Source organism: Salmo salar, chromosome ssa09 (assembly GCF_905237065.1).
Source record: "Salmo salar chromosome ssa09, Ssal_v3.1, whole genome shotgun sequence".
Lineage (NCBI taxonomy): Eukaryota > Metazoa > Chordata > Actinopteri > Salmoniformes > Salmonidae > Salmo > Salmo salar.
This window is the reverse complement of record NC_059450.1, coordinates 105961101-105986687: the sequence shown is the minus strand read 5'-3', so window position 1 is coordinate 105986687 and position 25587 is coordinate 105961101. Positions and strand designations below refer to the sequence as shown.

The 25587-nt window shown below is 43.7% G+C and overlaps 2 protein-coding genes across 7 annotated transcripts in view; one reads left to right on the top strand and one right to left on the bottom strand.

Annotated features, from left to right (window-relative positions):
* The first annotated feature begins 1180 nt into the window (after positions 1 to 1180).
* On the top strand, positions 1181 to 24073 carry LOC106612366 (coagulation factor IX). Of its 2 annotated transcripts, none has more exons than XM_014213437.2 (9): positions 1181 to 1289; positions 1526 to 1649; positions 2203 to 2369; positions 15207 to 15231; positions 15350 to 15463; positions 17326 to 17460; positions 17565 to 17824; positions 22148 to 22262; positions 22742 to 24073. In XM_014213437.2, the coding sequence occupies exons 2-9, from the start codon at positions 1580 to 1582 to the stop codon at positions 23305 to 23307; spliced, it is 1452 nt and encodes a 483-aa protein (XP_014068912.1). In that variant the 5' UTR covers positions 1181 to 1289; positions 1526 to 1579; the 3' UTR covers positions 23308 to 24073. The 2 variants fall into 2 exon arrangements, with proteins under 2 accessions (XP_014068912.1, XP_014068913.1); XM_014213438.2 differs by having other exon boundaries at positions 1283 to 1371.
* Positions 24074 to 24077: 4 nt separating this feature from the next.
* The window catches only part of LOC106612364 (protein IWS1 homolog), a 57600-nt gene continuing 56090 nt past the window's right edge, over positions 24078 to 25587 (bottom strand). For all 5 annotated transcript variants that reach the window (XM_014213433.2, XM_014213432.2, XM_014213436.2 and 2 more), the window contains one exon: positions 24078 to 24798. In XM_014213433.2, the coding sequence (XP_014068908.1) occupies positions 24673 to 24798 (126 nt within the window). In that variant the 3' untranslated portion in view covers positions 24078 to 24672. The remainder of the gene's footprint in view (positions 24799 to 25587) is intronic.

Genomic DNA, 25587 nt, shown 5'->3' with positions numbered 1-25587 from the left:
AATCTACAATGGAATGGTTCACAAATAAACATATCCAGGTGTTAGAATGGCCAAGTCAAAGTCCAGACCTGAATCCAATCGAGAATCTGTGGAAAGAACTGAAAACTGCTGTTCACAAACGCTCTCCATCCAACCTCACTGAGCTCGAGCTGTTTTGCAAGGAGGAATGGGCAGAAATTTCAGTCTCTCGATGTGCAAAACTGATAGAGACATACCCCAAGCGACTTACAGCTGTAATCGCAGCAAAAGGTGGCGCTACAAAGTATTAACTTAAGGGGGCTGAATAATTTTGCACGCCCAATCTTTCAGTTTTTTATGTTACATTTTTTTGAAATATCCAATAAATTTCGTTCCACTTCATGATTGTGTCCCACTTGTTGTTGATTCTTCACAAAAAAATACAGTTTTATATCTTTATGTTTGAAGCCTGAAATGTGGCAAAAGGTCAAAGTTCAAGGGGGCCGAATACTTTCGCAAGGCACTGTATTTGGGATTCGGTAATATCTAGGTTATAATAAGTATGGCCCAGTGTTCTTCCTGGTCAAGTCCCTGGGTCAGGGGAAACTCTTTGGCCTAGTCATGTTCTCTCCCACTCAGTCCTGTGTGGATGTCCAGGTTCTGTTTTATGTCTGGCTGTGCAGTGATGCAATTGTTTTCATTATGGTCTGTATGGTCATATAATTTCCCTCCTCGCAACCTTTGGGGTTGTCCCTTTCTTCTTTGCTTGTCGAGAATCGAGAACCCCTGGGAAGCGGTCTCTTCCGTTCCAGTATTTATTGATAATTTATACGTTAGAAATAATACTGTATGCTATACCTCTTTTTTCCATGTACATAAGCCCGACCCACTTGGTTGTAAATATGTCTGTCTTGTATATTGAAATACAGCCATCCTGTAATAAAAATTGTATATGTTTGAGTTGGGTCTTTGGATGTGTTTCTTTAGTCAATACCATCACGTGGATTATGTTCAAGATTTCAATGTTTAGCCATGTTTAAAAATGTTTCGTTCATAAATTGAAGGTCCAACATTGTTTTTAACATGCATACGGCTTCCCTGGCCACACTTTAGAACTATGGCAGAAAAAAAAATTCTCATTAAGACATTCAGTCTCATGATATTTTAGAATCAGACATGAGTATGATGAATAGTGGAAAACTGTTGAGTGCCTTGAACGCTGCCCTGGCCAGTGCCAATGATTCACTGTGTCAACATTTAGAATCTAGTTAAAGATCAATAGCTGAGCTTGTGGGGAAAGCCACCATTTTAGCAGACACCCACAGAAAACGGTAGGTTATTTCTCATAACTAAATCTTGATTAGTGAACCGAAGGGGAAATGTGTGCTCCAGGCACAGAGTAGATATCTCAAAGTATGTACTACATGGACACTGATTAAGTAAAGACAACAATAGGATCCTCAGAAATTCAGACTACTGCTAAAGGATTAGTACTGTCAATTTGGTTGTGGCAATATGGATACAGTTCCTGCCTTTCTTACCATTTTGTATACTTTTGTCCACACAGAAAAGTCTAGCTGATCCCAGTTCACTCCCTTCAACTTCTACCTGGAGCGGAGGGATGTCACAGTCTGACGGTTGGCTCCTCACAGTACTACTGGTCTCTGTCTGTTCCCTGTTTGAATCAAAAGGTAACACCTCACCTTGTTGTCAGTGGAACGTGCCCATTTATTGTACTGTATTTGCAATATTTAATTAAACCACCTCAATTCCAGCTTACTAGATACGTAATGAGATATTTACGTTTGTGATGGGTGTCATACATTAAAATATAACTAAATTCAGTGATATGATTAAGCTACACAACTAAAACCAGCAAATCTATGCTCTTGAGGCCCTTGTCAATGTCTGGGTTGCAGATGTCAGTATTGTCTATGAGTGCCACTTAGCAGACACCTTTTCTTTTCAAAGCAGCTTACAGTACATAGGCCAACATGTTTTATGTCTTGTGATCACTGCGAGAATTGAACCCACAACCCTGCCATTGTTAGTGTCATGCTCTTACCAACTGAGCCACACAGGACTAAAGCATTGTGCCCGCTCTGGGGTGAAGTTTCCCCTAGGTACAGATCTAGGATCAGCTTCCCCTCCCCCAATCTTATCTTTAACCACAAGTGGGGAAAATGCTAAACTGATTCAAGATCAGAGTCTAGTGGCAACTTCACCCTACTCCGTTGTACCCAGTGTTTCTGGAGCAGAGGGATGCAGGGCAGCTGCTCCGAGGGGCCCGGCGACCCAGGGCCAACTTCTTCCTTGAGGAGATGATGCCCGGCAACCTGGAGCGGGAGTGCTATGAGGAAATCTGCTCCCAGGAGGAGGCTGCCGAGATCTTCCAGACCAAGGAGAAGACGGTACTAGAACAGCTCCATCATGTGAAAGCTCTGGTCCAGGGAATGCGCACTGATGCCCTGGACCAGAGCTTATGAACGCTCTGTTTATACTTTGTCCAGATTTTGACCACATTCTGATTGTGCCCTCATCTGGTCACAGTGGACTAATAAGAGATACATTTTAATACCATGTGTAGACTCACCGAGCCTTGATTAGATAGTGATTGGATCATCTTGACTGGAAGACAAACTTAAGGTTATTTGCGTAACCCCAGTTCTCTGATATTATGAGTGAGACATCTCACTAGTGGAATTAACCAGAATCTCCTAAGTAGCTTAAAACAAATCATATACGTCTATCGAAGCCCTTCACCTCATACTAAAGAGTCACCCGCCTGACCTCTGAGATTGCGAGTAGGGGAATGTGGTGAGATGTCTCACTCATAATATCAAAGGACTGGGGTTACACAAGTAGCCTTTAGTTCTCTTTCAATTATTCGTTTTGACATCTCACTAGTGGGATATGGCCAACTCCCATATTGCACACGCTCGCCGAAGCCAGGTACTCTCAATATCAACCCTCGGAGGTCCCGACGCTAAGGACAATATGCACAAAAGAGGGCGCAGTGACGTCTAGTCGATAGAACCTCATAAAAGTATGAGGGGATGCCCAACAAGCCGTATAGCAAATCTCCTGCAAGGAGATGCCTTTGAACAGTGCCCAAGAGGTAGCCATACCTCTGGTAGAGTTAGCCCTTAGGCCCTCTGGAGGCTGTAACCCCTTGCTTTTATAGGCCAATGTAATAGCTTCCACATAACCGTTGACGAGAGAGGGGCCTCCCCTTGCAGGGAGGTGCCCAAGGCACAAAGAGTTGTTTGCTTTTGCTCAAAGCTCTCGCCCTACCCAAGTTTATGCACAGCGTTCGTTCTGGACACAGAGGGCCATGAAAATCTCTGTTTGCTTGGGTCAGCAGATCAACTAAAATGTTATGTCACATGCGCCGAATACAACAGGTGTAGACCTACAGTAAAATGCTTACTTACAAGCCCTTAACCAACAATGCAGTTAAGAAAAATACCTAAAAATAAGAAATAAAAGTAACAAATAATTAAAGAGCAGCAGTAAAATAACAATAGTGAGGCTATATACAGGGGGTACCTGTACAGAGTCAATGTGCGTGGGCACCGGTTAGTCGAGGTAATTGAGGTAATATGTACATGTAGGTGGAGTTTTTAAAAGTGACCATGCATAGATAATAACAGAGAGTAGCAGCAGCATAAAAGTTTGGGTAGCCATTTGATTAGATGTTCAGGAGTCTTATGGCTTAGGGGTAGAAGCTCTTTAGAAGCCTCTTGGACCTAGACTTTGCGCTCCGGTACCACTTGCCGTGCGGAAGCAGAGAGAACAGTCTATGACTAGGGTGGCTGGAGTCTTTGACAATTTTTAGGGCCTTCCTCTGACACCGCCTGGTATAGAGGTCCTGGATGGCAGGAAGCTTGGCCCCAGTGATGTACTGGGCCGTACGTTCTACCCTCTGTAGTCTCTTGCGGTCGGAGGCCGAGCAGTTGCCATACCAGGCAGTGATGCAAACCGTCAGGATGCTCTCGATGATGCAGCTGTAGAACCTTTTGAGGATCTGAGGACCCATGCCAAATCTTTTCAGTCTCCTCAGGGGGAATAGGTTTTGTCGTGCCCTCTTCACGACTGTCTTGGTGTGTTAGGACCATGTTAGTTTGTTGGTGATGTGGACTCCAAGGAACTTGAAGCTCGCAACCTGCTCAACTACAGCCCTGCCGATGAGAAAGGAGGCGTGTCCGGTCCTCCTTTTCCTGTAGTCCACAATCTTCTCCTTTGTCTTGATAACATTAAGGGAGAGATTGGTATCCTGGCACCACATGGCCAGGTCTCTGACCTCCTCCCTATAGGCCGTCTCGTCATTGCCGGTGATCAGGCCTACCACTGTTGTGTAATCTGCAAACTTAATAATAGTGTTGGAGTCAGACCTGGCCGTGCAGTCATGAGTGAACAGGGAGTACAGGTGGGGACTGAGCACGCACCCCTGAGAGGCCCCATGTTGAGGATCAGTGTGGCAGTTGTGTTGTTACCTACCCTTAACACCTGGGGGCAGCCCGTCAGGAAGTCCAGGTTCCAGTTGCAGAGGGAGGTGTTTAATCCCATAGTCCTTAGCTTAGTGATGAAATTTGAGGGCACTATGGTGTTGAACGCTGAGCCATAGTCAATGAATAGCATTCTGGGTTAATGGTGTTGATGTGAGCCATGACCAGCCTTTCAAAGCACTTTATGGCTGCAGACGTGAGTGCTACGGGTCGGTAGTCATTTAGGCCATAGGCGTGTTCTTGGGCACAGGGACTATGGTGGTCTGCTTGAAACATGTTGGTATTACAGACAGGGAGAGGTTGAAAATGTCAGTGAAGACACTTGCCAGTTGGTCAGCGCATGCTCAAGTGTACACGTCCTGGTAATCCGTCTGGCCCTGCGGCCTTGTGAATGTTGACCTGTTTAAAGGTCTTACTCACATTTGCTCCGGGGAGAGCGTGATCACACAGTTGTTCCAGAAAAGCTGATGCTCTCATGCATGTTTCAGTGTTACTTGCCTCGAAGTGAGCATAGAAGTAATTTAACTTCTTGGGGCTATGTGGGATGCTAGCGTGCCACCCGTGGTGCACCCTATCAACAGCAGGTGCATTTCAAGATCGGCAAATTTGAAACCAAATAAATGTCAAAATTCTAATGTTTCAAACATACAACTATCTTACACCCTTTGAAAGATAAACATCTCCTTAATCTAACCACGTTGTCCGATTTCAAAAAGGTTTTACGGCGAAAGCATAAAGTTAGATTATGTTAGGAGAGTACATTGACAATAGCTGTGTGTAATGTTTTGTCAATTCAAAGACAGGGTCACCAAAACCATAAAACCAGCTAAAATGATGCACTAACCTTTTACAATCTCCATCAGATGACACTCCTAGGACATTATGTTAGACAATGCATGCATTTTTAGTTCTATCAAGTTCATATTTATATCCAAAAACAGCGTTTTACTATGGCATTGATGTTGAGGAAATCGTTTCCCTCCAATAACCGGCAGTCAAGTCAGCACCACAAATTAAATAATTAAAATTAGAAAACATTGGTAAAATATTATATTGTCATTTAAAGAATTATAGATTTACATCTCTTGAACGCAATCAACTTGCCAGATTTAAAAATAACCTTACTGGGAAATCACACTTTTCAATAATCTGACCACTGCGCCCAGAAAAATATGCTTTGCTATACAGACAAACGGCCATGTTGGAGAGATCTAAAATCGAAAATACTATGTAAATAATCCATTACCTTTGATTCTCTTCGTCAGATGTCACTTCCCGAAATCCCAGGTCCATAACGAATGTAGTTTTGTTCAAAAAAGCTCATCATTTATATCCAAAAAGATCCGTGTTGTTAGCACATGATCTAAGCCAGCCGGACTTCTCGTCATGAACGAGGGGAAAAAATATATTTACGTTCGTTCAAACATGTCAAACGTTGTATAGCATAAATCATTAGGGCCTTTTTTAACCAGAACATGAATAATATTCAAGGTGGACGAATGCATTCTCTTTTAAAACGTTTTGGAACGAGGGTACCCAACATGACCTCGCGCGCCAGAGTCTAATCGGCCATCACCGTTCCAAGGCTCTTGTTCGGTCAGATCTCATAGTAGAAGATTCAAAACACTTTGTAAAGGCTGGTGACATCTAGTGGAAGCAATAGGAAGTGCCAAAACAATCAGCCCCTGTGTGTTTCAATGGCATAGGCTTAAAGGTAATTCAACACATCAGGTATCCACTTCCTGTCAGAAAATGTCTCAGGGTTTTGCCTGCCAAATGAGTTCTGTTTTACTCACAGACACCATTCAAACAGTTTTAGAAACTTTAGGGTGTTTTCTATCCATATGTAATAAGTATATGCATATTCTAGTTACTGGGTAGGAGTGGTAACCAGATTAAATCGGGTACGTTTTTTATCCAGCCGTGAAAATACTGCCCCCTAGCCATAACAGGTTAATCACACCACATTGTCCGATTTCAAAAAGGCTTTACAGTGAAAGCAAAACATTACATTATGTTAGGACATTATAAGGCTACCACCCCAGCAAAAAAACAACACAGCCATTTTCCAAGCAAGGGTAGCTGTCCAAAAGCAGAAAGCCAGCTAAAATTATGCATTAACCTTTGACGATCTTCATCAGATGACACTCCTAGGACATTATGTTAGACAATACATGCATTTTCTGTTCTATCAAGTTCATATTTATATTAAAAAAAAAAAAAACATTTTACATTGGCGCGTGACGTTCAGAAAATGTATTCACCCCAAAATTTCCGGTGAATGGGCACATCAATTTACAGAAATACTCATCATAAACGTTGACAAAATATATAACAATTAATTAAAGAATTATAGATAAACTACTCCTTTACGCAACCGCTTTGTCAGATTTCAAAATAACTTTACGGAGAAAGCACATTGTTCAATATTCTGAGTACTGAGCCACATCATCAATCCAAGCTATACAGTTAGCCATCCAGCCACGGCATCCACAAAACTCTGAAATATTTTCTTACCTTTGCTGATCTTCGGCTGAATGCACTCGGAAGGACTCCCACAACAAATGTTCATTTGTTCGATAAAGTCCATCATTTATGTCGAAATAAAGCAGTTTTTGTTGGCGCTTCCAGATCACCATTCCAAAATGCGTCTATCCACCGTCGACGAAAAGTTATAAAGTTCCCTCAGCGTTTGAAGAAACATGTCAAACCATGTTCACAATCAATCTTTAGAGTGTTTTTAACGTAGAATTGCGATAATATTAAAGCCGGACAATAGCACATTCATTACAGAAGAAAAATAAAAATGGCTAACCCTTCGTGACCGCGCATGAGGTAATGAAGGGACCCCAGCCAGAACACTTACTGTTCCGGGTATTATTCAATCAAATTGCATTTTAGAAGCCTCAAACAAGGTTCTAATGACTGTTGACATCTAGTGGAAGCCTTAGGAAGTGCAATATGACATCACAGACACTGTAGTTTGAATAGAACATAATTTGAAATTACTACAACCCTCAGAGTGCCCACTTCCTGGCTGGATACCTCTCAAGTTTTTGCCTGCCATATGAGTTCTGTTATACACAGACATCATTCAAACAGTTTTAGAAACTTTAGAGTGTTTTCTATCCAAATCTACTAATAATATGCAAATATTTGACCCTGGGCCCGAGTAGTAGGCTGTTTAATTTGGGTACGTTTTTCATCCGGCCGTGGAAATACTTCAAATGCCATTGAGGAGTACACCACATCAGTCACTGGTTTCATCAATAAGTGCATCGATGACGTCGTCCCCACAGTGACTGCACGTACCTACCCCAACCAGCAGCCATGGATTACAGGCAACATCCGCACTGACCTGAAGGCTAGAGCTGCCCCTTTCAAGGAGCGGGACTCTAACACAGAAGCTTATACGAAATCCCACTATTCCCTCCGACTAACCATCAAACAGGCAAAGCATCAACACAGGACTAAGATCGAATCCTCTACACCGGCTCCGACGCTCGTCGGATGTGGCAGGGCTTGCAAACTATTACAGACTACAAAAGGAAAGCACAGCCACGAGTCTACCAGATGTGTTAACCTGTTGGGGCTAGGGGGCAGTATTTTCACGGCTGGATAAAAAAACGTACCCGATTAAACCTCATTTCAACAAGCATGATACATGTGCAACCAGAGAGGAAAAAAAAAACTCTAGACAACCTTTACTCCACACACAGAGACGCATACAAAGCTCTCCCTCCATTTGGCAAATCTGACCATAATTCTATCCTCGTGATTCCTGCTTACAAGCAAAAACTAAATCAGGAAGTACAGTGACTCACACAATACGGAAGTGGTCAGATGACGCGGTTGCTACGCTACAGGACTGTTTTGCTAGCACAGACTGGAATATGTTCCGTGATTCATCCAATGGCATTGAGCATACCACCTGTCAGTCAGTCATCGGCTTCATCAATAAGTGCATTGACGACATCGTCCCCACAGTGACCTTACGTATATATCCCAACCAGAAGCCATGGATTACAGGCAGTGTTCGCATCGAGGTAAAGGCTAGAGCTGCCGCTTTCATGGAGCAGGACACTAATTCAGACACTTATAAGAAATCCCGCTATGCCCTCAGACGAACCATCAAACAGTCAAAGTGTGAACACAGGACTAAGATTGAATCCTACTACACTGGCTATGACGCTCGCCGGATGTGGCAGGGCTTGCAAACTATTACAGACGACAAAGAGAAACCCAGCCACGAGCTGCCCAGTGATGCAAGCCTACCAGATGAGCTAAGTGCCTTCTATGCTTCGAGGCAAGCAACACTGAAGAATGCATGAGAGCACCAGCTGTTCCCGACGACTGTGTGATCACCTTCTCCGTAACCGATGTGAGCAAGACCTTTAACCTCTTGCTTCTAGGCATTCCGCTAGTGGAACCCCGTTCTGCCAGTGGAACCCCTAGCCAACAGCCAATGGGATAGCAGGGCGCGAAATACAAAACATCAAAAATCGAATAATTCAAATTTCTCAAACATACGACTATTTTACACCATTTGAAAGATACACTTCTCCTTAACCTCTTACATCTAGACGTTCCGCTAGCGGAACACCTGGTCCAATATCCAATGATAGGCGTGGCGCGAATTACAAATTCCTCAAAAATACAAAAACTTCAATTTTTCAAACATATGACTATTTCACAGCATTTTAAAGATAAGACTCTCCTTTATCTAACCACACTGTCCGATTTCAAAAAGGCTTTACAACGAAAGCAAAACATTAGATTATGTCAGCAGAGTACCAAGCCAGAAATAATCAGACACCCATTTTTCAAGCTAGCATATGTCACAAAAACCTAGAAGACAGCTAAATGCAACACTAACCTTTGATGATCTTCATCAGATGACAACCCTAGGACATTATGTTATACAATACATGCATGTTTTGTTCAATCAAGTTCATATTTATATAAAAAACCAGCTTTTTACATTAGCATGTGACGTTCAGAACTAGCATACCCCCCGCAAACTTCCGGGGAATTCGCTAACATTTTACTAAATTACTCACGATAAACGTTCACAAAAAGCATAACAATTATTTTAAGAATTATAGATACAGACCTCCTCTATGCACTCGATATGTCCGATTTTAAAATAGCTTTTTTGGTGAAAGCACATTTTGCAATATTCTAAGTACATAGCCCAGGCATCACGGGCTAGCTATTTAGACACCCGGCAAGTTTAGCACTCACCAATATCAGCTTTACTATTATAAAAGTTTCATTACCTTTTGTTGTCTTCGTCAGAATGCACTCCCAGGACTGCTACTTCAATAACAAATGTTGGTTTGGTCCAAAATAATCCATCGTTATATCCGAATAGCGGCGTTTTGTTCGTGCGTCGTAGACACTATCTGAAATGGTAAATCAGGGTCGCACGCGTGGCGCAATTCGTGACAAAAAAAATCGAAATATTCCATTACCGTACTTCGAAGCATGTCAACCGCTGCTTAAAATCCATTTTTATGCCATTTTTCTCGTAAAAAAGCGATAATATTCCGACCGGGTATCTCCTTTTAGCTAAACAGAGGAAAGAAAACAAAGCATTCGGTCGACGCGGGCACGCGCCTGAGTCTCACAGTACTGTAACCAGCCACTACCCAAACACGCTACTTTGTTTCAGCCAGAGCCTGCAAAGCCACGATTCAGCTTTTTACCGCCTTCTGAGACCCTATGGCAGCCGTAGGAAGTGTCACGGGACAGCTAAGATCCTCACTCTTCAATAAACAGAGACAAGAAGAACGACACCTTGTCAGACAGGCCACTTCCTGCCTGAAACCTTGTCAGGTTTTTGCCTGCCAAATGAGTTCTGTTATACTCACAGACACCATTCAAACAGTTTTAGAAACTTTAGGGTGTTTTCTATCCATATGTAATAAGTATATGCATATTCTAGTTACTGGGTAGGAGTGGTAACCAGATTAAATCGGGCACGTTTTTTATCCAGCCGTGAAAATACTGCCCCCTAGCCATAACAGGTTAATAATTTTTTATTTAAATGTATATTCTGTTAAACACTGGTTGAAACTTACCTGCAAGACATGGGACCAGCACAAGAGAATGCTTATTTTTCTGGAGGTAGTCCTTAATGAAGCACTCTCTTGGCTGTCTCAGAATGTATATCTCCCTTTCCACTCTTTGGTCCTTCTCTTTTCTCTGACTTGAGTCGATGGAGAGTAACCAACCACAGTTGCTCTATTGGGTTGCTGTCTTGGCCTGTAATGCTGTGTTTAGATGAGGGATGCAAAAACTGTCATGCCTGTCGGCATAGCGGGATAAAAAAGCAAGAAAGAGGGTGATGGCAAAAGCAAGCCAGTGCGATGGTATGCGTTGCTATGGTGTATTAAACAACGCTACGGCAGGAAAAATGTGAACTTTGGTGGCAAGTCCCGTCTGCCGTGGCGGCATTCACCACCAGCCTCAACAGTATTTATCGTTGTGCTCTCATTGAAAACAATGACATCCGGTTTACCGTCTACCTCGTGCCATGTTATGTAAACGCGGCATAAGGAGAATAAATTTAAGTAACTGAAAACTAGGCTTATCTCTAAATTAAAGCATACAGTTGTCGTGTCTTTGGGGGTACCATTAAACGGAAGATATGTTTATCAATTAGCTCCCTGTAATTATTATCACGCGATTAAACTGATTAATCGTATAATTGTAATTAACTAGGAGATCGGGGCACCAAGGAGAATATTCAGATTACAAAGCTATAATTTTCCTAATATAACTTTCCTGTACTATAATATTATATTCTATTACAGTATAGGCCGATTATCTTCTAGTTTCAATTGTGTATTTACCTCTAGTCCAGTCTCATCCCAAACGTCGTAAATTGTTGTATCTGCACGAACCCAGTCTTTACTAAAATCATCCATACATCAATTGTCTTAAAATCATTTATTTACTACACTAAGTAATTAACAGAAAAACATACAAACAGTAATTATCGTCACAAAGGATTGGTATCGGAATGTGCCCTTGTTGGCTAAACAGGCAGGTCGGCCTGTTGAACAATGGATCATAAACGGTCAGGCTAAGAAGTTACACAGAGTTCATTAATATTAACAATTGAAGGCTCACTCATTCGGGAACAATTGCAATCAATATATATTTACGCTCAGTGTGTCGTCGTTCTTTGTTGGAGAGTTCGGTTCTGTTGGGAAGTTTTGTCCGCGTTCTCTCTCTCGGTTAGAATGGATCTTTCAGAGCGACATTCATTAATGTCGTCATCGAATGGTTGTTTCGTTGGTCTTCGCGTTCAATGATATAATTTACTTAGCTGCAGACTAATAATTAATATCAAAGACTTGTTCTTATTCTGTCAGTATCGATAGTCTAAAAGTTAACCACGTGGTATGGTTCACTTTCAGTAGAGGAATTGGAAGGTAAAACCAATTAGCCAACGGAGTGTATGCCTGGTCTGAGGAAATGTAAATCCGGGGGTGTTTTATAGTGCCCATAGAATAGGCTGGTCAAATGACGCCTGGTCCTGTATGGGTCCCTGGGGGCGTGCCTATGACTGAGTTAGATTTGGTTAAAGAAATACAATTCTATCACATTTTACATTTACATTTTAGTCATTTAGCAGACGCTCTTATCCAGAGCGACTTACAGTAGTGAACGCATACATTTCATACAATTTCATAAATTTTTTTCTGTGCTGGCCCCCCGTGGGAATCGAACCCACAACCCTGGCGTTGCAAACACCATGCTCTACCAACTGAGCTACATTACATCAGTACATAGCATCTCAATGTCTTACAAAAGCTTTATCCTTATTAATACATTCCATACACCCATATGATGCAAGTCTTAAACTGAGTCTATTATATAAACAGTTTTATGGTAATATGGCTATATTGTCTCTTCTGAGTATCACAAAATTGTACCAAGCGGATCAGTTCGTAGCTGGATTCTTCACCAATCTTCCATACCTTCTCCAGAACACAAAATGTCGCTTGGCTCTCCAATTCTATGAGTTGGAAGAATTTCCTGTGTCTCTCTATGGGCCATGTGGCCAGAGACTCTCCTGGAATTTTAGAGTTTTTACGACCCTTTACACACAGGGTCGATTGGGTGCAAAAGGGAGGGTTCAACTGTCCTCCCTGTACCAAAAGAGGCCAACTTCATGACACAGTACTTTACTACCACTGTCTATAAAATTAAGCAATTTTAATTCATGAATACAGCCAAAGATATTTTGATATACTGACAAGATACATGTTGTCAGTATATCAAGTTGTCCGTTTTGTCACCAAAGCCCAATATACTACCCACCACTGCGACCTGCATGCTCTCATTAGCTGGTTCTCGATACATATTCGTCGCCAAACCGACTGGCTCCAGGTCATCTATAAGTGTTTGCTAGGTAAAGCTCCGCCTTATCTCAGCTCACTGGTCACCATAGCAATACCCACCCGTAGCACGCATATTTCACTGGTCATCCCCAAAGCCAACACCTCCTTTGGCCGCCTTTCCTTACAGTTCTTTGCTGCCAATGACTGGAACTTATTGAAAAAAATTACTGAAGCTGGAGACATATCTCCCTCACTAACTTTAAGCGTCAGCTGTCAGAGCAGCTTACCGATCACTGCAGCTGTACACAGCCCATCTGTAAATTGCCCATCCAACTACCTACCTCATCCCCATATTTGTTTTTGTTTTTCTGCTCTTTTGCACACATCACTCCAGTGTAAATTGCTAAATTGTAATTACTTTGCCACTACATTTACATTACATTACATTTAAGTCATTTAGCAGACGCTCTTATCCAGAGCGACTTACAAATTGGTGCATTCACCTTATGATATCCAGTGGAACAACCACTTTACAATAGTGCATCTAAATCTTTTAAGGGGGGGGATAGAAGGATTACTTTATCCTATCCTAGGTATTCCTTAAAGAGGTGGGGTTTCAGGTGTCTCCGGAAGGTGGTGATTGACTCCGCTGTCCTGGCGTCGTGAGGGAGCTTGTTCCACCATTGGGGTGCCAGAGCAGCGAACAGTTTTGACTGGGCTGAGCGGGAACTGTGCTTCCTCAGAGGTAGGGGGGCCAGCAGGCCAGAGGTGGATGAACGCAGTGCCCTTGTTTGGGTGTAGGGCCTGATCAGAGCCTGAAGGTACGGAGGTGCCGTTCCCTTCACAGCTCCGTAGGCAATCACCATGGTCTTGTAGCGGATGCGAGCTTCAACTGGAAGCCAGTGGAGAGAGCGGAGGAGCGGGGTGACGTGAGAGAACTTGGGAAGGTTGAACACCAGACGGGCTGCGGCATTCTGGATGAGTTGTAGGGGTTTAATGGCACAGGCAGGGAGCCCAGCCAACAGCGAGTTGCAGTAATCCAGACGGGAGATGACAAGTGCCTGGATTAGGACCTGCGCCGCTTCCTGTGTGAGGCAGGGTCGTACTCTGCGAATGTTGTAGAGCATGAACCTACAGGATCGGGTCACCGCCTTGATGTTAGTGGAGAACGACAGGGTGTTGTCCAGGATCACGCCAAGGTTCTTAGCACTCTGGGAGGAGGACACAAGGGAGTTGTCAACCGTGATGGCGAGATCATGGAACGGGCAGTCCTTCCCCGGGAGGAAGAGCAGCTATTGGCCTATTTAATGCCTTACCTCTTTAATTCATTTTGCACACGCTGTATATAGATTTTTCTATTGTGTTTTTGACTGTACGTTTTTTTATTCCATGTGTAACTCTGTGTTGTTGTTTTTGTCGCACTTTGCTTTATCTTGGCCAGGTCGCAGTTGTAAATGAGAACTTGTCTCAACTGGCCTACCTGGTTAAATAAAGGTGAAATTAAAAATGTCTCTCCTTACCCTAACACTGGGGAGTTACAAAGCAGCACAGAGGGCTGTCTAGCTTCCTATTCTTTCTTTGGATTGGTGGATACATCTCACTATTGTAATCATTTTTTTAATATTCAATGAGGGTTGTTGACGTAAACCGCCTATATTCAATGAAAGGAAATGGTAGGAATATGCATCGAAACAACTTCTATTCGATCAAATAACCATTAATGTTTTTGTTGACCAAATTCGACACTCTCGTTGACCTTCATACAAATAGTCCTTGCTTGGTGGATGAAAAACGCCACCTGCTGGAGGGAGACAGATTTTCCAGAGAGTCTTCCTCATACACTCCATTGCACAAATGATTTACAGATGCCATCATAAGATTAGTACACTCCCTTCGCATAACTAAAAACACATAGAATTAATTAATATATTACAACTAATAATAGGCTAACATACGTGTTTTGGACCACTGTTCCTGGACTTTTCTCAGTTTAGCCAGTCTGTCATCAAAGTGAGAAAGCCTCTTTTAAAAGAACATTAGCTAGAGCAACTAGCTAGCTATGACTTTGGTCAAAACCCACTGTTAAGCTTACCCACTAATGGCAGATAAAAAATAATTAAAGAAAACCTCAATGTAGCCTATAGATACTAATTGCACAAGAATGTATACATTTATGGATTTTTTATGCATTGTTTTGTCTTTATTCAACCCGCCCTATATTCACCAAATATTTCATGTCCCTAAACCCGCCCGCCCACATGTTAATGCAAGGTGTAAGTAACCAGGCCTTCTTACATGACAGGATAGTCAGAGGAGTAGGCTAAAGCGCATACAGCTCAAAATACCACATTTAAACTGACTGTATCCCTTTTGTTTTATCTTACAGATGGAGTTTTGGTATAGGTATAAGAGTGAGTACCGTATTGCTTCATTAGATTCTTTCCAGTTGTTTTGAAAACATCAGAAATCCGCATTGTCACTTAAAAGGAAAGCTTGTGATGAGACGTCTCTGTATGAATTGTGAATTAGATCTAAATCCTTGCCACTACAACCCATGTAAGAATGGAGGAATCTGCACCATCGATCGGGATGGATACCTCTGTCTGTGTCCCCCACGCTACGATGGGAAAACCTGTGCAATAGGTATGGTTTTACTCAGTCATAATACATCTGTTTTCCTGTGTCTATAAACTCTCACCTCCTGAATTACATGACCCTGGACCTCCCAGTCATAGACTGGAATCCACACTGAATATTGCTCCGTTACAGGACTGGTGCCGTTCACACTGGCGCGTCTACAACAGAGGAGGCTAGTGGGAGGAGCTATAGGAGGTTGCAATGGCATAAATGGAACGGTATCAAACATATGACTCTGTTCCATTCATTCCATTCCAGTCATTACAATGAGCCCATCCTCCTATAGCTCATCCCACCAGCCTCCTCTGGTCTACAATCATTGTACAACACGTCCCAACTGCTGTGGCATGGCGGATTATTTTGTGAATGTGACCTCACTGCACCACAGTTGTTGGAAAACCACTTGCAGAAGTTACTGTACAACCCTTCTCGTAGTTGAATGAGCGTAATGTGAACTCTCCACATTGCTTTCACATTTTGCTCCCATCTAAGGGTAAACCAACATATTAAAAAAGTATTCAGACCCCTTGACTTTATCCACATTTTATGTTACGTTACAGCCTTATTCTAAATTATTTTAATCTACACACAATACCCAATAATAACGATGCAAAAACAGATTTTTGGAAATGTTTGCAAATTTATAGATACGTATTCAGACCCTTTACTCAGTACTTTGTTGAAGCACCTTTGGCAGCGATTACAGCCTTGAGTATTCTTGGGTATGACCCTACAAGCGTAGCACACCTGTATTTGGGGAGTTTCTCCCATTCTTCTCTGCAGATTCTCTCAAGCTCTGTCTGGTTGGATGGAGAGCTTCACTGCACAGCTATTTTCAGGTCTCTCCAGAGATGTTCGATTGGGTTCAAGTCTGGGCTCTGGCTATGCCACTCAAGGACATTCAGAGACTTGTCCCAAAGCCACTCCTGCGTTGCCTTGGCTGTATGCTTAGGGTCGTTGTCCGGTTGGAAGGTGAACCTTCGCCCCAGTCTGAGGTCCTGAGCGCTCTTGAGCAGGTTTTCATCAAGGATCTCTCTGTACTTTGCACCGTTCATCTTTCCCTCGATCCTGACTAGTCTCACAGTCCCTGCCGCTGAAAAACATCCCCACAGCATTAAGCTGTCACCACCATGCTTCACCATAGGGATGGTGCCACGTTTACTCCAGGCGTGGCGCTTGGCATTCAGGCCAAATAGTTAAATCTTGGTTTCATCAGACCAGAGAATCTTGTTTCTCATGGTCTGAGAGTCTTTCAGGTGCCTTTTACTGAGGAGTGGCTTCCGTCTGGCCACTGTAACATAAAGGCCTGATTGGTGGAGTGCTGCAGAGATGGTTGTCCTGTCAGTGTGACCATCGGGTTCTTGGTCACCTCCCTGACCAAGGCCCTTCCCCCAATTGCTCAGTTTGGCCGGGTGGCCAGCTATACGAAGTCTTTGTGGTTCCAAACTTCTTCCATTTAAGAATAATGGAGGCTGCTGTGTTCTTAGGGACCTTCAATTTTGCAGAAATGTTTCGCCACAGTCCTGTCTCTTACGGACAATTCCTTTGTCATAGCTTGGTTTTTGTTCTGACATGCACTGTTTAGAATAAGGCTGTAACGTAACAAAATATGGAAAAAGTCAAGGGGTCTGAATGCCCTATCTAAACAATAGAATTAGGACTTGTTTAAAAAAAACTCGCTAGCAAGCTAATTACTGTACTTATAGAAGGAAATATTTGTACGCTAATTTTGATTGATACTGTAGTAACCTTCAGGTAAAAAAGAGCTAATTGCCTGCTCAATAAAATACAATTTAAGAGTCAGTTCTTTTCTACTCTTCTAATACCATAAAATGGCCATTTCATTGAACCTTGTTCTGTTCCTCCAGAGGTATTTGAGTGCCAGTTTAAGAATGGCGGCTGTCTGCATTACTGCACCAATCAGGAGCGCACCACAGGGGTCCAGTGCAGCTGTGCAGAGGGCTACCAGTTAGATGAAGACGGCAAGACCTGCTCTGAAGCAGGTAGACTAAGCACTGAAAAACAAATCACCTATTTCTTTACTGTCTCTAGAGGCATATGCTCTAGATGGTTATGGTTTTCCTATACTGTACATTTTCATTGCCAGTGTCGTTCCCTTGTGGGAAGAAGCAGAGTGAGGTTTCCCTGCATCGCTCTCTGCTGGACGAGTCTGAGGCCTTGACCCTCCGCAACTCTGACGGGAACCTCAACATCTCCATGGAGGGAGAAGGGAACTCAACTTCCACCCTGTCTGGGATTAACTCAACCCAGCCAGGGGGGAACAGCACTGAATACATGGAGGGTGTTAATGACGACAACCGGATAGTGGGAGGGCAGCTGGAGAGGCAGGGAGGAAGCCCATGGCAGGTAGGCCTACAACACAGGGCTACGAGGTGGTGTTCAGTAGGCACAAATCGGAAGAAAAAGTTGGGAACAAAGTGAGATGGGGGGGTACTACCTGAACTTGTTCAATAAGAATATATGTGATTTATAAATGAAACATGCAAAGGAACTTTAGCCTACATGTGAAGGACACAATGTCGGGATTCGAGCCGATGGTGTATTGTCGACAATGCAGCATTATTTTTTTATAAATACAGTACCTGTCAAAAGTTTGGGGACACCTACTCATTAAAAGGTTTGTCTTTATTTTTATTATTGTAGAATAATAGTGAAGACATCGAAACTATGAAATAATGTACTAGCCAATAAAGTGTTAAAGTATTTTATATTTGAGATTGTACAAAGTAGCCACCATTTGCCTTGATAGCTTTTCACACTTTACTCTCAAACAGCTTCAGGAGGTAGTCACCTGGAATGCATTTAAATTAACAGGTTTCTTTCTTTGCTGAATCAGTTGTCTTGTGACAAGGTAGGGGTGGTATATAGAAGATAGCCCTGTTTGGTAAAAGACCAAGTCCATATTATGGCAAGAACAGCTCAAATAAAGAGAAACAACAGCCATCATTACTTTAAGACATGTAGGTCAGTCAATTTTAAGAACTTTGAAAGTTTCTTCAAGTGCAGTCACAAAAACCATCAAGCGCTATGTTGAAACTGTCTCTTATGAGGACCGCAACAGGAAAGGAAGACCCAGAGTTACCTCTGCTGCAGAGGAAACGTTCATTCCAGCCTCAGAAATGGCAGCCCAAATAAATGCTTCAGAGTTCAAGTAACAGACACATCTCAACATCAACTGTTCAGAGGAGACTGTGTGAATCAGGCCTTCATGGTCAAATTGCTGCAAAGAAACCACCACTAAAGGACACCAATAATAATAATAAGAGACTTGCTTGGGCGAACACAAGCAATGGACATTAGACTGGTGTAAATCTGTCCTTTGGTCTGATGAGTCCAAATCTGAGATTTTTGGTTCCAACCGCCGTATCTTTGAGACGCAGTGTAGGTGAACGGATGATCTCCGCATGTGTGGTTCCCACCGTGAAGCATGGGGTAGGTGTGATCTTGTGGGGGTGCTTTACTGGAGACACTCAGTGATATATTTAGAATTCAAGGCACACTTAACCAGCATGGCTACCACAGCATTATGCAGCGATACGACATCCCATCTGGTGTGCGCTTAAGTGGGATTTTTTATTTTTTTTTCAACAGGACAATGACCCAAAACACACCTCCAGGCTGTGTAAGGGCAATTTCACCAAGGAGAGTAATGGAGTGCTGCATCAGATGACCTTGCCTCCACAATCACCCGACCTCAACCCAAATGAGATGGTTTGGGATGAGTTGGACCGCAGAGTGAAGGAAAAGCAGCCAACAAGGGCTCAGCATCTGTGGAAACTCCTTCAAGACTGTTGGAAAAGTATTCCTCATGAAGCTGGTTGAGAGAATGCCAAGACTGTGCAAAGCTGTCAAAGGCAAAGGGTGGCTACTTTGAAGAATCTAAAATATTATTGTTTAACACTTTTTTGGTTACTACATCAAATTTTGTTTGTCACATGCGCCAAATACAAAAGGTGTTAGTGAAATGCTTACTTACAAGCCCTTAACCAACAATGCAGTTGAAGAAAAATATGTGTTAAGAAATTATTTACTAAAATAAACTGAAGTAAAATAACAGAAGCGAGTCTATGTACAGCGGGTACCGGTACAGAGTCAATCTGCGGGGGCACAGGTTGGTCGAGGTAATATGTACATGTAGGTAGAGTTAAAGTTACTATGCATGAATAATAAACAGAGTAGCAGCAGCATAAACATGGGGGTGGGGGGGACAATGCAAATAGTCTGAGTAGCCAATTGATTAGCTGTTAAGGAGTCTTATGGCTTGGGGTAGAAGTTTTTAAGAAGCATTTTGGGCCTAGACTTAGCGCTCCGCTACCGCCTGCCAAGCGGTAACAGAGAGAACAGTCTATGGGTGGTTGGAGTCTAGCGCAATTTTTAGGGCCTTCTTCTGACACCGCCTGGTATAGAGGTCCTGGATGGCAGGAAGCTTGGCTCCAGTGATGTACTGGGCCATACGCAGTGCACTCTGTAGTGCCTTGCGGTCGGAGGCCGAGCAGTTGCCATACCAGGCAGTGATGCAAGCAGTCAGGATGTTCTCGATGGTGCAGCTGTAGAACTTTTTGAGGATCTGAGGACCCATACCAAATCTTTTCAGTCTCCTCAGGTGGAATCGGCGTTGTCGTGCCCTCTTCACGACTGTCTTGGTGTGCCTGGACCATGTTAGTTTGTTGGTGATGTAGACACCAAGGTACTTGAAGCTCTCAACCTGCTCCACTACAATCCCATCGATGAGAATGGGGGCGTGCTCGGTCCTCCTTTTCCTGTAGTCCACAATCTTCTCCTTTGTCTTGATCATGTTGAGGGAGAGGTTGCTATCCTGGAACCACACTGCCAGGTCTCTGACCTCCCTAAAGGCTATCTCATCGTTGATCACTGTTGTGTCGTCGGAAAACTTAATGATGGTGTTGGTCGTGCTTGGCCATAGTCATGGGTGAAAAGGGAGTACAGGGGGGGACTGAGCAAGCACCCCGGAGTTCAGGATCCAGTTGCAGAGGGAGGTGTTTAGTCCCAGGGTCCTTAGCTTTGTGATGAGTTTTGAGAGCACTATGGTGTTGAACGCTGAGCTGTAATCAATGAATAGCATTCTCACATAGGTGTTCCTTTTATGCAGGTGGGAAAGGGCAGTGTATAGTGCAAGAGATTGCATCTGTGGATTTGTCGGGGCGGTATTCAAATTGGAGTGGGTCTAGGGTTTCTGGGATAATGGTGAGCCATGACCAGCCTTTCAAAGCAGTCCATGGCTACAGACGTGAGTACACCAGGTCAGTAGTCATTTAGGCAGGTTACCTTGGTCTGCTTGAAACATGTTGGTATTACAGACTCAGTCAGGGACAGGTTGAAAATGTCAGTGAAGACACCTGCCAGTTGGTCAGCGCATGCTCAGAGTACACGTCCTGGTAATCCGTCTGGCCCCACGGCCTTGTGAATGTTGACCTGTTTTAAAGGTCTTACATCTGCTGCGGAAAGGGTGATCACACAGTCGTCCAGAACAGCTGATGCTCTCATGCATGCTTCAGTGTTGCTTGCCTCGAAGCGAGCATAGAAGTTATTTAGCTCATCTGGTAGGCTCGTGTCACTGGGCAGCTCTTGGCTGTGCTTCCCTTTGTTGTCCGTAATAGTTTGCAAGCCCTACCACATCCGACGAGCGTCAGAGCAGTATGTTTCAATCTCAGTCCTGTATTGACGCTTTGTTTGATGGTTCGTCGGCGAGCATAGCGGGATTTCTTATAAGCTTCCGGGTTAGAGTCCCGCTCCTTGAAAGCGGCAGCTCTACCCTTTAGCTCAGTGCTGATGTTGCCTGTCATCCATGGCTTCTGATTGGGGTATGTATAGTCACTGTGGGGATGACATCATCGATGCACCTATTGATGAAGCCAGTGACTGATGTGGTGTACTCAACGCCATTGGAAGAATCCCGGAACATATTCCGGTCCGTGCTAGCAAAACAGTCCTGTAGCTTAGCATCTGCATCATCTGACCACTTCCTTATTGAGCAAGTCACTGCTACTTCCTACTTTAGTTTTTGCTTGTAAGCAGGAATCAGGAGGATAGAATGATGGTCAAATTCGCCAAATGGAGGGTGAGGGAGAGCTTTGTAGCATCTCTGTGTGTGGAGTAAAAGTGGTCTAGAGAATTTTTTTCCTCTGGTTGCACATGTAACATGCTGGTAGAAATTAGGTCAAATGGATTTAATTTTCCCTGCATTAAAGTGCCCAGCCATTAGGGGCGCCTCCTCTGGGTGAGCAGTTTCTTGTTTGCTTATGGCCTTACACAGGTCGTTGAGTGCCGTCTTAGTGCCAGCACCGGGTTTGTGGTGGTAGACAGCTACAAAAAAATATATAATCTCTTAATGTAAATAGTGTGATCTACAGCTTATCATGAGATACTCTACCTCAGACCGTCACCCCTTGTCTAACCGGAGGCGACTGTTCTATCTTGCCGATGGACCAAAAACCCAGCCAGCTGTATTATCCATGTCGTTGTTCAGCAACGACTTGATGAAACATGAGATATTTGTTTTTAATGTCTCGTTGGTAAGATTGTCTTGATTGGAGCTCTACTGACACTGCAGGCACTAATCTCAGAAATCATAATGCATGTAGTGTATGATGATGACAGTGTTTGTGGCAGGCCCCTAATACTACTCCTACCTGTTCCATGTCCCTGCAGGTCATGCTCTGGAGGGAGGATGGGTATGGCTTCTGTGGGGGAACTCTGATCAGTCAGCGGTGGGTGGTCAGTGCCGCACACTGCATGCAGGAAACCCCTGACCATGTGACTATCGGTGAGGCTATGCACTGTTTAGAAGTAGTGAGCATACTGTCAAATGCTCTAGCAGTTTTTGTTGAGTTTTTTACTCTAAGAATTAGAACCTAACACAATGAAAGCTTAACCAAGTTCTACCAGAGGGTCAATACAGCTGCATCAGATGACATTTCATACAAGCACTGATATTTAACCCTTCCTTCTGAGTCTCCTACACATCTGAACAGACAATGCATCTGTTGCTAGACAGAACCTTAGGTAAATCTGTTCTTCATCTGACCTTTACCCCAAAGTGCTCACGGCTGTCATGGTGCCTGGTACCAGACTGTCTTTTCTCCTCCCAGCTAACAATAACATCCTGACATAATGTAAATGTCATACATTACCCACTCTCCCCTAGTGACATGAATAAGTATATGTCATATTCTCAGAACTCAACAATTGCAACATGTTGATGATCCATTGTGCCTGTTTAAACTGTCTGTCTGTGTTTTACAGGGGACTATGACAAGCGGCGTCCCGACCCAGACGAGCAGAAGATCAAAGTGGCGAAGGTCGTCGTCCACCCTCACTTCCATGACTACACCTTCGATAGCGACATTGCTCTCGTCTACCTCTCTGCCCCTGTGACGCTGAGCCCTGTGGCGGTGCCCGCCTGCCTTCCCAATGGTCAGCTGGCTCACCACCTCCAGCGGGAGGATGTGAGGGGCATGGTCACAGGCTGGGGCGCCACACAGTACCTGGGGCGCTCCTCACGCTTCCTGAGGAAAGTTGCTCTGCCCGTGGTCGACCAGCAGAAGTGCATCCGCTCCACGGAGCAGGTCATCACAGACAACATGTTCTGTGCGGGCTACCTGGAGGCCAGCTTGGATGCCTGCAGTGGGGACAGTGGAGGTCCCTTTGTGGTCAACTACCGCGGGACCTGGTTCCTCACAGGGGTGGTGAGCTGGGGGGAGAAGTGTGCCGCCAAGGGGAAGTATGGCATCTACACCCGGCTAGGGAACTACCTGCACTGGATACAAGATACTATAGAAAGGCAGGTGCATAACAGTTCACATACCTGAGGTGCAGCTCGGAGACAATCCCAATTCATTCCCTACCCCTTGGCCCTTCGATGATTGCAGCTTTGATCATCTGAAGGGTCTGGATAAGTGCAAGCAGTTTAGTGGAGGCGCTTCTACCATGTGTAAGCATTCTACCATGCTTACACACCTGCGAAGATCGAAGGGTTAGGGCCAAGGAACAAATTGGGAGTGGCTGATAATGAATTCCAAGTCAAACTCTAGCCCCTAAACAATTTATGTAGATTGGATCTGATAGGCATTAACTTTTAATTGCCCTCTGAGGAGGAATTTAAACTATATAGGGTACAACTGTCCAATCCTTTTAGCTCTACAGAAATGCACAAGTTATGGAATATGTTCAGAGGTTACACTGCATTTTAAGTCATGATGTATAAATTGGATATCATGTCAGAACATTGCAGATAGAAATGCAATGAATAGAGCTTCAACCAGTTACCTTATTTAATTTTATTGTGAATAACATATTACAAGTTACCAAAGATTTGACCACATGCATATTGTTCATCAGGTACGATTTTGGTTCCCAGAGCACTTTCAGTTTCCCTGCCCCATTAAAAACAATGTACCCCCAAGTAATGCAACGTTTTAGGACTTATGAAACTTAACAGTACATGTGTTGCAATAAGTAGTTTGAATTATTTCACTCAAATCAATGCGTCATGTTTAAGACATCAACAGTAGTGAAATGAGATTGATATAGTTCAAGGCCATAGGTAACCTCTCTCAAATAAAGAAGAGAAATCAAGAGATCTGGTGAAACCCTCTTTATTATGAAAGTAACTTCGGAACCAACCAGCACACAGGTAGCTCCTACGTCTGTACAGCTTCTTCAGAAACAAAGTAAAACAACGAAGGCCTAATGTATATTCAATATGGAGCGCTTAAAATTTAAGGGCAATGTTTGCTAAACGCTGCATGTCTGCTCTATAATGTGAATCTTCCACACTCCGTACTGAATCTATCCCAGTCTAGAGGACCGAAGGCCAACCAGCCTGTGAAGCCACACCACTATCATGCATTCAGTCTGGGCTGAGGGGGTTTGTATAGGGAATGGTCCCATGTGCTTTAGCCAACTCTTCTAAACATTGTCATGCTAGTTAGAGGAGTTGGCTAAAGTGCACAGAACTGGGACCCTGGCCCAAATCAAAGAAATAATTGCATTATTCTATCCTCCTTTCCTTGGAATAATCACAGCTCTGTTATTACTGGATCAGTAAAAGCTATGTATTGAAACCTATGCTTTCACATAGCCAATCACTTCAAGAAAGTAATGAGGATGAACAATTTGAACTGGGACCATGCTATAGGAGAAATAAGTCTGAAATAAGCTAGAAGTTTTAAAAATCAGAGGGGCATCCGGTTGCCCTGGACGCTGATTTTCACCGCGTGGCCCGTCTTCGTCATACGCTTGATGTCGGCAAAGCGACGCAACTGTTTGTCCACCCGTGACATGCCCTTCTTAACCGGGGCCTGGGGGGGGAGAGGAGAAAGTTAAACTACTCACTAAAACAGTGTTTCTTCGACAACATATACATTTGCCGTAGTGGTAATATACTGTAGTACCACTACAAACCTAGCGAGTGAGGGTACCAAGACACACACCTTTTGGAATCATGAAAATTGGAATGTTCTGCATTAAGTTTCGTAACCCTAGTATTTAAAACTCAACACTAAGTTGAATAGTAACACATTCCCACCACGCCGGACACAGAAACTCAAGCGACATGCTGGTATAGCCTAATGTCTTAAAACCAGCGTACTCATTAAATTATTAGGTGGCTGGCAACAGCGTGCAGAGCCGTTTGACTTGGTGGGAGGGTTGTTCTCCTACCCAGGACCAGCAAGAGGCATGCAGGTGGCACTTACTGCCCCGTGTGGTGACAGTAGGTACTACAGGGGCATGCCATTGCCGTCCACGTTGATCTTCACCGCCGTGATGCGCCGCTGTGACCTCTGCTGGGCGATGCGACGCTTGTGCTTTTCCAATCGGCTTATCCCTTTCTTAAAGCCTGTCTACAGTCGGGAACCAATCAAATTCAGCTCCTAACCATCCTTCCCTTACTGATGCCCATGTCATGTAGTGACAAGCTACAATTCAGACCCAGTTCAGTCACACCTAAGGTAACTTAGCTAAAATAACAATTTCTAGGTCATGTCCAGAATCCAGGTATGATGAGAAAATTATTGGTCTGATCGAGACAATTTAAAATAAATGGAAAACTATCATGGGTCCTTCTCTCTGGCAGACAGATGGACAGC